This window comes from Passer montanus, unplaced genomic scaffold (genome assembly GCF_014805655.1).
Source record: "Passer montanus isolate IOZ18808 unplaced genomic scaffold, ASM1480565v1 scaffold62, whole genome shotgun sequence".
Lineage (NCBI taxonomy): Eukaryota > Metazoa > Chordata > Aves > Passeriformes > Passeridae > Passer > Passer montanus.
The window spans coordinates 424,197-441,380 of NW_024371260.1; the positions used below are offsets into that span (position 1 = coordinate 424,197).

The following is a 17,184-nucleotide window of genomic DNA, read 5'->3' on the forward strand; positions in this document are numbered from 1 at the left end:
AAATTTTTATCAGAATTCTGGCACAACTACATTTGTGTTCTGGCTAAAGACAACCAGCTAAAGCAGAATCAGGAGACTCTGGTTTCTTAGGGAAATCTAGAGTTCATTCCTGGGTTTGGTCTTGTTTTTCAAATTCACAGGGTGCTTGAAGACTGCATGGATTTCTATTTGTATTGCACTTCAGAGGTATTTGTTGTGAGAAGACTGAAGTTTTCCTACATCAGACTTAATTTATCAGACTTCCTTTTTGACAAATATGTGGAGTGGTGGAATTCCCAGTGCTCTGAATGAGTTACCACACTGCTCCCTACTCGGAATTCCACCACTGGCTTGTGTACCACCAAGACCCTCACAAGGAACTCCATGCAGGGGAGGGAGAAGGGTTAAAACATGCACAATGCAGCAACATTTTCAGACATCATTCAAAATCTAAACCTAGTGTATCATTGTTCTAGAAATCTCTTTGGCAGCACAAAATTAGTATGTTCTGGTGATCCAAGACAAAATAAAGGCAAACATCCCAAGGAGTAGCTGTTTAGATTACTGAAAAATAACTTCAAAAAACACAGAGCACAAAAATGCCCTTCTTTCAGGTTAACTTGCAAGAAATCCAATCTATCCCAACAAGAATTGATTAAAGCCTCTTTACTGTCAATCACAATCTCTGAATTAACCTGAAGGAGCTCACTCACACTGCTAATAATTCATTGTAGACACAAAGAATTTGAAAGCAAAGGGAGAACTGCATTGTGCAGACAACCCAAGCAGGTTTCCTAAACTTTCAGATAAGCAAGGACAGGAATTACTGTTTGTCAAAGGCATAGTTAATCAGGAGTAAGGGAACATACCAGTCTTTGCTGCTCCAACAAGAGATCAGCTTCCTCCTTCTCTTTCTTATATAAGATCTCCATCTCTTGTAATCTGCAGATGAACAGAAGAACAGAAGTAGTCAGAGTCATTAGTTTCCTGTTGGTGTTACTCTCCATGCACAGTCTCCTGAATTAGTTACAAGAGTAAAAGTCATTGTCCTTACAAGGAACAGTTCTCTGGCTATTCAGTACTACTGAGGTAAAACCCTGCAAGCTGCACTTCAGCCCTTTCCAAAAGGTCTGCAGCGTTAGTGGCCAGTGCTTACCTGTGATTTTTAAAGGAGCACTGAAACACTACAATGGAATGAGGAAGCTTTCTGAACTTCCACAAGGGGTAGCAGAGATGCTATGTGGCAGAACCCAGTAACCTACTGCTGACTCTTCCTTCTTTCAGGTTGAAATTTTGAGTTATTTTATTACCTTTTCTCCATCTCTTGCTTCATGTCAATGCCCTGCTTCTCCAGAAGCTCCCTCTGAGCAAATGTCCAGTCAACTGGCTCGGAGGGAGTCTCAGCTGATGGTGTTTTCTCTCGTTCTGCTCGTGCTTGTTCTGGGTGGTTGAATCTGAAGACATGATTTTTACCCATGATGATTCGATTTCCTAGAAACAGGAACAGAAAACTGCAGCTGACAGAAGAATGGTACCAAGTTCTAGTTAAAAGCTAAAGGTGACACTATCCCTAAACAGCACCTAGCATTCCCCATATATGATGTCAATGTCACATACAGAGGGTCTACAAAAAAAATCTATGGTAACATTTCTTACCTGAGCGCAACTGCACAGGCTGCACAACCCTCTTGCCATTCACGTAGGTTTCTGATCGTTCACAAGGCTCCAAAGTTACAATAACTACAAAGAAAACATTGATGAGTGAGACTTTAGGGAGTCCTGTAGAGGAACAGAAGTGTGGAAGCCCCAGAGGCCTCTCATTTGCTGCCTATGTTCATACTAACACCAAAGAAGTCAATCACCCCTGGATGTCATGCTGCTTAAAAATAAAGACCCAAGAGGAAATCAATAGTACTGACTTCTCTACTTACTGCAGCTGGAAACTACTTTTTTTTCATGTCTATAGTTAACCAGGGTCAGAATTTAACTGTTATACTGGCTGCAACTTACAATTTGAAGCAATTATCACCTAAACAAATTTTATTTTCTTTCCTTACAACTCAAGAAAACAAGTCAAAACTGATCCTTTTCTTGAGGTCAGAAAACTTGCACATCACAGGACTCCCTGGCCAGCTATGGCCGTGACAGAAAGTGAAGCAGGCTTTTTACCTTCCCCGTTGTTGTTCCTCTCGCTGCGGAAGACGCAGTGCTCCTCCTTGATGTGAGCCCCGCTCAGCACGATGTCCTGGCGCCGCTCCGCGTCAGCCTGGCCCACCCTGCAGCCAGCACACACGCATCAACACCAGCACCTTCTGCAGCCTGCACTGGACAGCACGGCCCACACAGCCAGGGGAAAGCCTGAATATTGACACCACCCTTCAAATGTCAAGGTTTGTCCCAGTGTTTAATTCTGCACTGCAGAGAACCTGCCTGCTCCGCCATGAACTGGAGGATGGCAGCTTTGCGAAAGAAAAGTTTCTCTCCCTTACAACATGTCACTTGGAGAACTGAAATGTCAAATACCTCTGGGTTTAATGCAATTCCTTCCCTCTGGTGAAACCCTTCTCCTTTTAGAAAGGGATGCAAGCAGGGGAACCCAACAAGAACTTCCAGTGGTGTGTTTGAGGTGGCAGACAGGGATCATCCCTCCCACTAATCACCTTCTGCACTTGAACAAAGGAGCACAAATGGCTCAGGAGGCTCTTGCTGAATAATGTGATCCCACGAGCAGTTTCATCCAGCATCTAGACAGAGGTTGGCTGTACCCCTGGAGCACGAAGATGTATGTCCATTTCAAACCCAAGTGTTTGAGCAATTCTAGGTACAGACAGCTTAATTTCCACTCCTAATGTTTATGAATTTGCTCTACTTATTAATTTACACATTCCTGATGCCAATGAGCTAGACTCAAAACTTATAATGACTTCTTAAGCCCCGAGCTATTCTAGTCATCATTCTCTGCTGAATTCTCTACACTTTGATACTCCCTTCAGGGGGCTTAATGCACCTTGGAGTAGTACCACATGCCAGCCCCTGACAGTGTACTTACTCTCTTCCATTTGTTCCCCAGGAATACAGAAACTAAGCAACCAAACACGACTTGGTGCTCCAAAAAAATAAAAATCAACTCTGTCCTTCCAGCTGTTTTGAAAATAAGTTTTGGAATAAAATCAATTTTTAATTTGAAGTCTGGCCATTAAATTTTATCTCATATCTGTGAATGCAGAATCCATTAAATGTGTACTAAGCAAGCAAGCAAAGAAGGCAACTCCAGAGTGCATCAGCACCAACTCTCACCTTGTAATGCCATCTTTGATGTAGTACAGCAGACATTCAGACATGAGTGGATCTTCATTGAGGTTTACAAGATGAGGAGTCTGAAAGAACAAAAAGAAAAAGTTAATTAAGCACTGAGGTTCTGCTTTCAGGCTCCTTCCTGCAGCTGTGGAGGGTGAGCTTCAATCCAGCAGTTTTGCCACGTGTATCGAGATTATTCCATAATGGATTTTTTCAAACATAACCTCCTAAAGTATTGCAAAGCATCACAAAGAACCAGTGAAATACAACTCAGATTGCTTAGTTATCCAAAATATCAATCCATGGAAGGAAGAAAGGCTTCAGCTGGAGAAAAAGTCGTCCTTATAAAGTCTCTGTAAACTTTGATAAGGCATGTCCAAGAGCAGAAAAGGTGGCTTCAGTGAAATTCTGAAACTCATATGGAATCAACTTTGGCTTTTCTTGGGCACAGGTCAGTTGCTTATTTGGCAAAGGCTGTTAATATCAAAACAAAATCTAAAACTACCAATATTCTCTGATACCAACAGCTAAGAAGCTCTTCATCTAAACTTCTTCTAAATTTAAATCCACTACAGTTACTAAACCAACCTTCTTTGGTGAAAATACCCCATAGGAATCAGCAAACAAGTCACAAGGCCTTGGTGTGAAAATCTAGCCAGTGAGATGGCAGTAAGCACAAGCACAAAAGAAAAGGCAAAAATGGTTAAACAAAGTAAAGCAGAAAGATAATAAAAGAGACACAAAACTGTTAATAAGCCACTTGTCCCTTTGTTATCCTCACACAGAACAAATTTAGCAAAAATAAATAAATTTGGCTCAGATTCCTTATAAACACTATTCCCATCAACTATCTTAGATGCAAAAAAGTTTAATTATGAGAGCTTTTAACAGCACTACATTTACAAAAGCTGTAATTACTGGACGGTCATGATGAATTTGTCTTTGAATGAAGGACTCTGATTGTCAATGGAAGATTAAATTATAAGGACAGAAAGGGGGAGAAAAAATACAGCTTTTTCCCCCCTAAAAATCCAGGGGTGACCCAAAGCTGCAGCTGAAGATGTTCCATGCTGCCATTGCTGTTCACTGCACAAATCAGCACTTGGAGCTGTTTAAAGCTCTTCAATCAAGAGAAAAATGGAGAGAAACCAAATCCCAGACACAGTCAACTGCTGTAACACCACTACAACTTGCACCACTTGAATACTTTGTAGGAAATAAAGCTCCACAGCTTCAGAGATGATGCTGGCACTCCCAACTGTTCACTCCTTGCATATGAGATACATACTGGTACCTCAGAAGTGTAGAGTCTTTACACAGAACACTTCACATTTTCCATCTAAGCTCTCGTCTCCTACATTTTCACAACAACCACAGTTACTAGGACAGCTAATGGAACTGCAAGGATAGCAAGGAACAGAAGCAGACAGGACTGGGTTGGGAGTTCCACTTCTCCTAATAAATCCTATGGAGGTAAAAAAAAATACTATCTATTACCCGAGCAACTACTTTATCCAGGTGGCATTTATACACAAACCTGATCAGCTGAAAATGCACCAAAAGAATCATCAAAAAGAGCTGATGGCCTCTGAGGAAAAATCTAAAATGAGATGAGGATCCAAAATGTAAGAGAAAGAAATGTAAAGAATAGTCAATGAATCTGCCTCTTTACAAACCTCGGGCACTCCTGGAGTAGTGACCAAAAGCAAACTAGAGTTCTACCAACTCCAAGCACTGCAGACTAACACTGTTCTAACTGAAGGATCAAACATTTTAACCAATTCTGGGGTTCTACATTTCTGTGCAGTGCCTCTGAATAGGTCCCTGCTTAACCCCAGATCAAGTTTACTACACACTTACACACTAAAATATTACTCATGCTGCTTGCTGAAAGATTTTTAAGAAAAAAAGAAAGTAGTTTTTTTCCTTGTACTTCTGTAATTCTGCTTTACCTGCAGAGACAGGTTCTTTGCTAACCTAATTATTTTACACTTACAACACTGATTTATGCCCTTTTCCTGCTCAGTTCTGCTTCTTTCAAATTTCAGAAAATAGAACTAATAGCAAGTATTGAATTAAATATTCCCTTGCATCCCCTGTGTTCACTGCTTCATTAGATCACCATCCTTTTTTCCAAGGGGAAGAAGGATTAACAAACAATTCAAAGAAGAGCACCTAAACAAGCCTTAAATCTTCTCTGGATATCTCAAAGAAGAGCAGGTAGAGCACACAAAGGTCACACACAGGTACTGCAGGAAATGGCAGCAGAATTAAGACAGGCACCTTCTGATTTGCTACTGACTCAAGATACAAAAGGAGCTGCTTCTCCTTGCAGCACAGCATCTTCTAAAGGAAGAGCCAAAAGAGTTCAACTCTCATCCCCCTCCTCCCAGGTCAGTTAGCCTTTTGGAAACAACAGGCAATAGTTAGCAATTTTCTTTACCTTTTTGGGTGAGAAGACTCCCAGTGTTCCTCCATCCTCCCGAATGGCAACGCCCATTTCTGCCAACAATGCCTCCCTGAGAGAGAAAAACAAGATATTGACCCCATTTTAGGCTTCTTAGACAAGTAAGGTCTAATGAAAGCCAGATAATTACTGTATTAGACTTTGAAGCAGCCTACCCAGGACTGTCACCACCTCAGGGCACACCAGGGCAAGGTGGTAAACTTCAGTCTGAGAGTGGCCTATGGAACAGCAACTTTAACTGTGACAAAGCCAGGCAAGAGCAGGACTTGCTCCCAGCACTGCCCTGCTGTTCTACAGCTGACACAAGGGTCAGCAGAGCCATCCCTAGCACCATTCCCCACTGCTTTGGAACAGAGTAACCTTCTCCATCTTCCACTTTCCAGAGACCACCCATACTACAGCACGTTTGATTCCTGACCTTTCCATCCTAATGGCCTCTGTTTTCCTCAGTTTCTCTTCCCATGTTTCATTCAGCTCTGCAATGATCTTCTCAGACTCCTGTGAGAAAATACCAAAAGTTGTTTTACAATTCTTCCCTAAGTTCTACACATACGCAAAGCAACTGAAGTCTGTGCTCTATTTAGGCCTCAAATTAATTTCACATATTAAGACCATTCTTAGCACCTCAAAACTCTTACTTGTTTCCCTTAATTTTAAAAAGGGCAGATAGTCCTGAAGGCAAGCTGAGAATAAAAGATTACTTCATATCTAACCACGGTCAGACTTTATTTTGAACCACCTAAACTCATTTCCCTTTTTTTAAAATCTGATTTACAGACATGATTCAGTAACTGAATGCCAAGGAAAGGCAGAGAGCACACTGTTATTGCCATGGCAACGAGGGTTTCCAGTAGAAAGGGAAATGCAGAGTGTGTTCAGCCCTGTGCCAGTGTCTGATGGGCACACATGAGAATGTGGCAGAGCCTCCACACAGCCAGCTCTGCCCACTCCTCCACCCATGGACATGGTGGGGCTTTCATAAAAATCAAGAAATACTTCACTGTGGTACTTTGCTGTGGTTCAATTCTGTGCAGCACTGGGACAAGGCTGCCTTTGTCTGCCCAAACATGCTATTCTGTGCTTCACATTTTAATCTGTGGGGGCTGGGCGAAGACAACAGTGGCAGGATTATTCTTCTTCCTTTTTTTCAACTTTGGGGTAATTTGGTTTTCTGACAGCTGAGTGCATTTGCAAGTCAGACTTGGCTCACACTAGTGCTGACCAGTCCTCTAAGTCTACACTTATGATCAAATTTTCCATTACTACAACTGCATCAGACGACCTGTAAATAAGAATCAAGAATTTAATTTATAATTTAATTGCAGCTCCAGGCTACAATTAAACCTAAATAATATTAACAAGAAATGTTGTGCATGAACCCAGTTTCTAGCCCACTGCAGGTAAGTGCCCTCTTTACAGTGCAAGTGGGTTCAGAGAATTTCTACAGACACAGGAGATATTTATGAAAGGCAGTCCTCTCAGGTTCAGGATTCTTTGGCCTCCTTAATACCCACCTTCAAACGCTCAATGGCCTCTTCTCCTCCAGGTGTTGACATGATTCTTTCCTGTATACTGGACACAGATGTTAAGCCCACCTGACTACTGAGAGAGCAGGAGGATGGAGATGCAGTGAGGGACCCCATGGAGGCTGTGGAAAAATTGCCAGGACGTTGATTCTCGGAGGCTAGCAAGTATCTATGCTTATTGTTCTGAAAATCTTTCAGATCTGAGAGAGAGACACACAGACAGAGGGAAGGCAGGAAAATGGGAAAACAGGAAGGGGGAAGGAAGAGGAAAAAGGGAAGAAAGGAAGGAAGGAAATACCAGTGTAAGAGGAAAGCATTTAAGCAGCAACAAGGCAAGTTTTGTAATTTTTAGATGGCAGTTCTGAAACAAATCTTTCAATACTAGCAACAATAACATAATAACTCAACTCAGACCCTGAGGTTCACTAGGAAAAACCACATCATAAACCCTTCTAAACAAAAAAGCTTGAAAAATAAATTATACCTTGGCAAAAATTAGCCATCCTACTCCTCACTGAACACTAACCTGAGCACCCTGAATCTCAGAGAGGACCAAATTGAGATCCTCATGAGCTTAATGACATTTTGGGCTGATGTCCGAGACACCAACCCCTTAAGCTCAGGAAAACATTCTCTTCCAAAGCCCTTTAATGTGAAATGATTATTAAGTAAATCTTTATCATAGCAGTAGTTGTGCTGCTAAAGCACCCAGACAATGAACTTCCTCTCCTTAAATTCTCACCAGAGAGGATGTGAATCACCTGTCAGTGCATGACAGGGACAAGAAAACATAAATTCACAACAACATCTTATGCTGCTTCTTGACCTTCCTTATCTGAATAAAAATGGAAATCTAACATATCTGATCAGCAAAACATCTGATAAGGGTCCTACACTTCAGAAGGTGCTTCAAAGCTTTTTGGCTGTTAGTTTAAATAAGAAAGGTCTTTTAAAAACCTCCAAAATTTAACAAGGTAGCTTTTGTAGTCTGAAAACCTGCAGGCCTGAAAATGCTGCCTTGAAAACCAGAGAATAAGCAAAGCTGCCTAAATGATTTAAGAACAAATATACAAGGGAAATTTATATTAATTTAACTTGGCTTCTTGGATACATATGTAAGCCATATCCTCAGAATAATCACACACCAAAAGAAAAATCTTCTAACATGAAAATATCAGGTAACTGAATAGCTTGGTTTTAATATTTTAAAATTTAATTTCAAAGACAAGTCCTTTAAAATAAGTCACTTCAGGAAAGAAACAGGTCAAATCAGACCCTGCAAGTTATAAACAGGGGCATCACATTTACAAAAGTGAGATGCTCCCCCAGACATTGCATAAATTTCCCTGTCCTCCTACATCTCCTCTACTCTTCCCCTGAACAATCCTGCCATTGTCAGCCTTGTGCCCTAGTTCACCCCATGCTCAACCTGCTGTTTCAGCCTCATGGAACTGAAGAGTGCCCCGAGTCAGTTTGAAAACCACCATCTGCAAATACGGGAGGCAGGGCTGCGAGTTTCACAGAAGAGAAGCAGGTTAAGGGAAGGGAATGCTGCCAGGATGAGGAAAGCAGGCATGAGAGAGCAGGGATGAAGTCTCAAAAGGCCATGCACTCCTGAAGAGCAAGGAAGTGGCACTTGCAGTGGCTCTGCAGCGGCTGTGAGCGCAGAGCACAGGACCCAGGACCATGCACGCCGCTCCCGCAGCCCTCGCACCGTGACGTGCACGCGCTGGAAGCAGCACCAGAATGGCACACAGGCCAGCATGAGCCTTTACACACCAGGAGCTTCCACTGCAGGAAATTTCAGACAGATCTCTTTCAGCTGATATTGAGTGAGGGTCAAAAAGACTGACTGAAAGAGTGTAAAAAGTCTACCAACCCAAAATGTACATGGAGTACTCTTCCCTTGCAACAGACTACATATACTCCTCTTTCTTAGAAGCAAACACCAAGAGAAATAAAATGCTTTTTGCTGACTGGTTTTAGCCCTGTTAAGTTAATCAACTGCAACCAAGTATATTTAACCTCAAAAAAAGAGACCTTCATCAGTATGTCTGCCTTCTTTTTTTTTTTTTAGGATTATACAAAATACATTGCAGTGTCCAGGAGGAACTTGTAATACTTCATCTTGAGTTCATCAACGGAAACATTTAAAGCAAATACTTCAAAGTGGAAAAGAGCTGTTAAAATGCCAGGAAGCTACATGAGCAGGAACTGAGTAACTGGGGAAAGATTCGAGAGAAAGGTTCTGTGGTTCAAATCTAAACCATGCACTGTCATGAAAACACACTGGAGGACTACCACTCTCCCTTCTGTATTCTGCCAGAAAGTAACAATGAACATATGTTGCACTTCAAACTCTGCACTTTTTTTGGTTGTGGACTCAATCTAAGCTGGTGAGGCTGGTTTTCATGAACCTGCACTGCATTCTAGTGAGTGTTCTGTCTGGGATTTCCCTGTGAGAAATGCTGGCATGCAAAGCTCTGTTAAAAGCTGACCCAGAGAAAGCAGGTTAAAAAGAGATCCACACAATACACACATTTGCCTCCACTTCCAGAGTATTCATCTCCCATTGGATCAACTGAAAGGAAGCAGGAGGGAAAATACAAGAAGGATCAAAACTGAAGGTTCACTAGTGACATAGGAAGGGAAGAGAATACTACTTGATGTTTAAAGAAACAAAACACAGTTTTCAGTAACACAATTTTTTTCAGTTTGGATTTAGAACCAAAACCCACAGACTGTAACAAGCATGAAAAACACTTGTATTTCATTGTCTTCTGGCCCCATTCTCTTGAAAACAAGCAAACAAAGAGGTAGATACATGTTGCATGTCTTTAGTAGTCTGTGACTAAGTCAGGACTTCTGCTTCACCAACAAAGAGGTCTGAAAAATCAGAAACTGGTGCAACACTTCTTTTTTTTTAGTCAAAGAAGCTTTTAATCCACTGGAATACATTCTGTGCTTTTATGGGCATTTCCTTCACTAGGAATTAAATCACTGTTCATATTACAGAAGAATGTAGCAGCTAAAATTTCAGTTCATTTGTCTTGTTTGGAATGAGGACAAAGAAATTGGGCACAAGTGTGTTCTAGTGCTTTAAGAGGTTGCTGGCAAAGCAAATCAGTACAACACTGCTCTGCCAACCTAACTCAAAATCTCCCAAAAGGATTCATTAGTTATTCACAAGCAGCTGTTGCATAGTTACTTCACGATGACAAATGATTTGTCACTCAGGGCAGTGGCTAACATTAGCCATTGTTTTCTTTTGTAAGCAAGGATGGCATTGAAGCCAGGTATCAACTAATAACCTTAACCCTCTGAGGAGGAAGCAAAGATGCCTTTTTTCCTCAGTATGAAACTGAGTTTCTGTATCTCAGCTCTTTTATTGGCAGCCAGACAAAAAGCTCTCCAGAGCTCAGCAGAGCAACTCCGGAATGTGCAAGTTCTATTACACAAAAGCATTTCTACAATAATAGGAAAATTCAAACTCCATATTTTTCCTTGAGAGCTTGAAGGTGGCTGGCTTGTCAACTCCACACACAAACATAAGATGGTTGTTCAAAGACAGAAAGAGCTGCCACTTCTAAAATCATGTTCAAAACTTAAATATCAGCACCTATATTTAAAATCTGTGTTTTAAATCCCTTTCTCTCACTGGCTCAGGTCTCCCTCCTCTGCTAGAGGCCAAGCCCAGGACAGTAAGGTGTGTCTAATCCACTTACTGTCAATGATATCTCCCAGCCCTTGGGCACGCAGGAGATCCTTGAGCCTTGTCACCTCCTCCTTCAGCTCCCGCACCAGCTTGGCGTTGGGATCCTCGTTGATAACAGCATTGCATTTGATCTGCTTTGCACGGTCAGCATATCTGCAACCACACAAACCAGTGAAACCTCACCACAAACACAGAACTCGTTACACACAACTTATATGCAACACAGGAATGCAGCAGCACAGAAGACACTTCGCTTGCAGCTGTGTGTCAGAAGAGCAGGCAATAAATCCCTGCTTCCTCTGTAGGGTAATTGAGCTCTTGCCAGTAGAGTCTTTTTCCCCACAGATAAGCTCAGCTTACAATAAAGCAAAGGTTTAAAGGACAAAGTATGGCCTTTAGAGCAAACAGTTCTCCATACCCATCCCAGAGCAAGAGAAAGTACCTTAAAGTGCTCAAAGTTTCATCGTAGTTTATGTCTGCTGGACTGAGAGCAGCGACCATTGCAGTTCTGGAGTTACCACCTGGAGTGAACAGGCAAGAGTTTAGACCAAACTACTGTGGAGTGCACGCTCCAGGCACTACCTACCAACCAAATATCAATGCTTTCAATAAATTATACAATTCAACTAAAGTCTACAGTACTAAGAAACATACAAAAACCACAGGGAAGAGTTACAGCATTAACATAAGGTGGAACTATGACAACTCAGATTCGGCTACTAAAGATATTTAACCTCACACCCAATACAAATCCAAGTGAGTTAAAAGCAGTCAGGAAATTCAGTAAGACTTTCTTTTCCTATTGGCACAGGCAAATCAGCCATACCTAGATTTTCTCGAAGAAGCCACGTTAGTACAGAATCCCTGTAGGGTATGAAGTCTGTCTTCTTCTTCTTTTTGCTCTACAAAGAAACAGCACAATATGAAAAATAGGAAGGATTTTCTGTGTAAGAAAGATGTGAATATCTTCCTGACATTTAAATTCTGTGTTCTAACACAATTCCAAGCAACAAACCTTACACTAGGCAAAGAAACCAACATCTACTCTACTCAGACCATCATACCTTGCTGGTGCAGTTATCCTAAGTTGAAAGCATTAAGGAAAAAGGAAGAAGAAGAAGGATGAGCTTCTTAACAGAGATTTATACATTGTTTGCATGTCAGACAGTACTTCCTTTTCTTAAAAAGCCAAATTAATGAGAATCACTTCAATTGAAAAAAAAATCATGTAAAAAATACTCAAGCATATTCAACCTGTCCAAGGTGTTGACTCACTTTTAAAAGGAACAACAACAATTTATTTGTTTTGTTTCTTTGGGGTTTTTTTAATAGTAGTTGAGTACAAAAAGTACTTTTCAAAACCCACATTATGCTTGGATCAATATATGCTTACTTAAGACATTATTAAGTCTTGCCATTGTGAAGAAAGCCAGTGAATCAAATTATTGCACTGTTAAAATAAATTTTAACAACAAAGCTGCAGTTAAAAGTTTTCTAAAATTATTCTTTCAAATAAAAATAAAATTACTGCACTGCACTGAAGGTCTAAAAAAACTTGCTATGTGAACAGGTCTTCTACATAAATACAGGCTTCTTTTGCAAGGCTTCTTCACAGTTAAACAAACCAATGCTGTGTTTCCTATAAATTTTAACAACAAAGCTGCAGTTAAAAGTTTTCTAAAATTATTCTTTCAAATAAAAATAAAATTACTGCACTGCACTGAAGGTCTAAAAAACTTGCTATGTGAACAGGTCTTCTACATAAATACAGGCTTCTTTTGCAAGGCTTCTTCACAGTTAAACAAACCAATGCTTCCATCTGTTGACAGCCTGTGTGACACCCACAGAAGAGTATCAACTCTATTAATCTATCAAAATACACACAGCTAATAGGGCTGAGAATGCAAGGCCAAGAACAGCAAGTGATTCTGCTACTCCACAGATTCTACTGTTTCCATTTGACCAGTTATGCAAAGGTTGTTGCAGGCAAGGAAATGCTCTACTTACCACTTCAGCCAATGCTGAAATAACTTTGCCCAGAGTTGTGAGAGACTTGTTTATATTTGCTCCTTCCTGAGAAAAGAGAAACCAGTATTATACAGTAATTAAAACAATTCAACCATGAATCTCTTCAGGTTTGCAAGTATTTCTCCCATGGTTATGACTTATTCTGTGTCCAGCAGAGACTCCAGGTGATGCCTGTGCCCTCCCCAGCCCGCACCTTTAGCCGCGTTCCTTTGGCACCGGTGGAGTCGGCTCGCTCACTCCCTGCCAGATCCACCAGGCTGATCTTGCTGACCTGAAGAGAGAAAGCACACGAACAGGATTGTGAGTTCTTGGTGAATCAGAGCAAGGACAGAACTACAAAGTCACTGCAGCGAAGATCAGCGAAAAACTGTCAGAAAGCCACTTATCTGTAACACACCTTCTCTGTGGAAAGGTCAGTTTCTGTGTCATGTTTCTTCTGAGTAAAGACAATTGTAAACACAGCATGAGAGCGGCTGCTGGTTTCATTCATGTTGGTGGCTGCCACGGTCCTACAATATGAACAGATATGAGCATGTTTAAAAAAGGACAATTACCTGCAGGGCTGAATGCAGCTGCAGAGCAATGAGAGCAAAAGGCTGCACAGGTGATGTGCTGCCCTGTAACCAAGACCCAGCCACACCTAATATCATTCCCAAACCCTTTCACTTTTCACTCCTGAATTACTCCCATCTTCATCACAGTTTAAACAGAGCTTTCTCCATCTGTGTACTCAGCAGTCCATCTTACATCCCAACACCCAAGAACACTTGAGCAGCATTTATGTGAGTCCTTCTCACACACTGTTGAATGAAGCCAACAGCTTGCATGGAAACAACTAATAATGAACCAGAAACTGAAGCTGGAATGCCAACTTTAGTCCTGACCACATGAATTGAGGAAAGAGGAGACTATTCACATAGGTCTTTATACTAGGATAGTGACAGAGCACACAGCAAAGGCAGAAGTAAATGCCAAATAATTATTTAGACTCTATCTGAAGTCATTGCAATCTTTAAATGTCTACACATTGATTTGCAGCACTAGTTCAGCACACAAAGCAATTTCAGCTTTTAACAGCATTGATCAGTGCATATTTCAATAACACTCCTCACTTACAAGAGGTTTTTTAACGTGCTAATGCATAACACTGATAAGAATATGTGACACACTGCCATCACTAACCTGGCTTTGTTCCCAGCATCCATGAGGTCTGCGATGTCTGTGTAAGATGTGACTGCTAACTTGGACAGATCTTCCACGTAGGGGCCAAGGAGAGGATGTTCTCGCACCCGCAAGTTCCCTTTGTTCTTCGGGTTCAACAGGTCTCTGACTCTCTCACAGTAAATCTCCATGTAACTCACCTGAAAACAGGAATTTTCACAGACAATTCGGTATTTCTGAAGGTCACCTCCACAGCATTTCAGAGTGCCAGTGGCAGAAATTCCCCCAGACCACCACAGGAAAGCTCTGGGTGTCTTGGGTCATTTAACAGCTTAAACAGTGGCCGAGGCAAGAGTCAAAAGTCTCCTACATCACACCTCTTACATAAGCTGCTGGCCCTGCATCCATGTATAGATCCTTCAACCATTTCAGAAAATGCTGGTGTGTAATGAAAAATTATACACTGGAGTCCACAATCACCTTAACAGCTTCAATATGACACAGCACAAGCATCAAACAAGACAGATAAGGTTTTTACATTTGTCTCAAAAGAGAAAGCCTTAAAAACCAAAAAGCCTTAAAAAATAAAATTAAAATTCCCAAACTAATCAGAAATCAGCATCTTAATGCATCATCAATAACCCAGCACCTAAGCTCAGTTTGATGCCCAGCATACAGACATTCTTTGATCCCTCACCACACTCACCTCTACAGAATATGACATTTCCTCATTGCTGTTGTCATTGATTTTCTCAAACAGCTCTTCACATAGCTGGAAAAAAATTAAGTCCAAGTCAGAAATGAGTCTTTACTGAGAAGTAACAATTAACTAGCAGGACATGCAGTGGAAATGGCTTTAGAATGAGGGCAGTGAAAGAAAATGAACCCAATGCATCAACCACACACAGCCTCACTGGGAAGATAATTCATCTCAGTCCCACATCACTATCAACCTTATTTTGTCTAGTATCTCAGCAATTGCTCTAGGTTTCACCAATATCATTATTCTGTACTGGAACATTAGCAGTAAGCCTTAGTTCTGTTAACTCTTACTGCAATACAAAACACAAGTGTGTGTCTGAAGATGCTGTGGAAACCAAATTCCCTTTGTGGGCTCGGTCCCACCTGGGGAATGATGCCTGCTTGGCTCTCCTCCTGCTTGCCCATCATGGTGTAGGATTTCCCAGCTCCAGTCTGGCCATAGGCAAAGATGCACACGTTGTAGCCCTCAAAGGCGTGCAGGAGCATCTCCTTCCCAATGTCATTGTACACACGGCTCTGAGATGCAAAGCAGGGATCTTCAGGCTGCAAAGACACCAAAACAGCATCAATACAGACTTCTCCTACCATTCGAGTAAGATTTCAAAAAGCGAGTGGTGTTTTTAATACTTTTATCTTGTGGGTCAATCCCGTAGGAAGATTCTGCTAACAGAATTCTGTGCATTCCACACAACCCCACCTCTTAGGAAGAGGTAAACTAGGCCATTTTTACACACAGGTTTTTCCCAAGGTAGAACAAGATGGAGAAGAACAACAATGACAATGTCACTGCATTGTTTGTGAGTGTATCTTATTCTTAATCTAGCATTCTCTTGCTTCCTGAAACGTTGTAATTTAACATTACCTGCTCCTGAAATCAGGATAAATTTAGCTGTGCTAACATTCTAACGTCGGGATCAAGATTTTATCAGACCTCTTCTGTTCCTTGATGCTGCTTATCTGCTAGTTTTCATGCATTCTGTTCATAATGTTCCTGTGACTGGGCTATAATCAACTTTCACGGCTGCTCTGAAAAACTCAGTGAGAGTATTTTATTGTGAAAACAGTCTCGTTGACCACAAATTTGCTCAGAAATATTAAATCTTATTCACCATGTAAGTTACTAGAATTAATCTTAGAGAAATGCATTATCCCTTCTTTGTACATCTTTTAGAAAACAAGGCAGGGGAGGAGGAGGTGCCAGAACAACACAGTTCTGCTGGAGAACAATTACTGGAAGTCAGTGAGAGCTTAGCACCGATTCACAGAAGGGTGGGGCACCGAAGCTGGATGAGAATTTATTGCTTTTGCAGCTATTGGAAACATGGATCACTGTGCTGCCTTCTCCAGATATGCCAACAAAACCCATACCATGTATCCCCTTGAACTGTAAGGACTCGAGCAACTGTCATTTGTCCAAGAGGAAAAATGAACTACCATGGCACACGTGCATCCTTAAAATATTTAGAACAGAACATTGTTGGAGAATATTTTCAGTAATCTTTTGAAAATATACAAGTTGTTTTAGCTTTCTGCTCTCACCCAAACAGGGAAACACAACATACAATGACAAGCTTTTAACCTGAATGTGGGTGAGAAAGACTGTGTAGAAACATCTGACAGGGGTGCCACGATCAGAAGAGAATGTTAAATCAAACCAAGCAACAACAAAACCAGGCCTTCTTGTAAAAGCACTTACCGATGTGTGGGACCAGTAAGAGTAGTCAAAGCTGAAGGACTTTGGTGCTTCCTTAGGATTCTTTGGGTTGATGATACCTACAGGAATAAAATTCAAAGTCTTAGCTGACTTGACACTTAGCATAATTAATAAACTGGCTGACCCACAATCTGTGAATCTGCGTATTCAAAGTTGCCACATGGCATATGAGTAGGAAGGCTGTAGTAACAGACTCACTTCTTCCTAATACTATTATTTCTGTAGGACTCATTTTAAATAAGACAAGAAAAAAATTCCTGGGAGAAATATGCTGTTGCTTAACAGAATTCTGTGCATTCCACACAACCAACAAAAGCTTTTTCAGATACCTTTAGGTTGGTGGGTTTAGTACTGCGGGGTTTTTTCCTTCCCAGCCACAAAACTGCTTGGTGTAACCTTTGCCTGCAGGGGAGCAATGCACAATGGATGCAGCTGTCATTGCAGTGGCACACACAATGCCTGTAGTTTCTGTGTTCCAAGGAGGGTAATTTATAAGCACAGCCCTTGTTGCAGAAGTTAATCTCTACTGCTTCCT

General features: G+C 41.2%; 1 protein-coding gene across 9 annotated transcripts in view; it reads right to left on the minus strand.

Annotated features, from left to right (window-relative positions):
* The window catches only part of KIF1B (kinesin family member 1B), a 77,236-nt gene that overhangs the window by 41,818 nt on the left and 18,234 nt on the right, over positions 1 to 17,184 (minus strand). For 3 of the 9 annotated variants that reach the window (XM_039727705.1, XM_039727702.1, XM_039727706.1), the window contains exons 3-20: positions 16,632 to 16,708; positions 15,299 to 15,478; positions 14,880 to 14,945; positions 14,195 to 14,373; positions 13,410 to 13,521; positions 13,206 to 13,283; positions 12,992 to 13,057; positions 11,811 to 11,886; positions 11,427 to 11,505; positions 10,995 to 11,137; positions 7,258 to 7,391; positions 6,162 to 6,241; positions 5,720 to 5,795; positions 3,277 to 3,356; positions 2,149 to 2,255; positions 1,636 to 1,719; positions 1,290 to 1,470; positions 849 to 921 (exon numbers count right to left, since the gene is read on the minus strand). In XM_039727705.1, coding sequence (XP_039583639.1) covers positions 849 to 921; positions 1,290 to 1,470; positions 1,636 to 1,719; positions 2,149 to 2,255; positions 3,277 to 3,356; positions 5,720 to 5,795; positions 6,162 to 6,241; positions 7,258 to 7,391; positions 10,995 to 11,137; positions 11,427 to 11,505; positions 11,811 to 11,886; positions 12,992 to 13,057; positions 13,206 to 13,283; positions 13,410 to 13,521; positions 14,195 to 14,373; positions 14,880 to 14,945; positions 15,299 to 15,478; positions 16,632 to 16,708 — 1,871 coding nt within the window. Of the gene's footprint in view, positions 1 to 848; positions 922 to 1,289; positions 1,471 to 1,635; positions 1,720 to 2,148; positions 2,256 to 3,276; positions 3,357 to 5,719; positions 5,796 to 6,161; positions 6,242 to 7,257; positions 7,470 to 9,808; positions 9,851 to 10,994; positions 11,138 to 11,426; positions 11,506 to 11,810; positions 11,887 to 12,048; positions 12,067 to 12,991; positions 13,058 to 13,205; positions 13,284 to 13,409; positions 13,522 to 14,194; positions 14,374 to 14,879; positions 14,946 to 15,298; positions 15,479 to 16,631; positions 16,709 to 17,184 lie in introns of all 9 variants that reach the window. The other 6 variants (XM_039727703.1, XM_039727697.1, XM_039727704.1 and 3 more) reach the window with 4 other exon arrangements.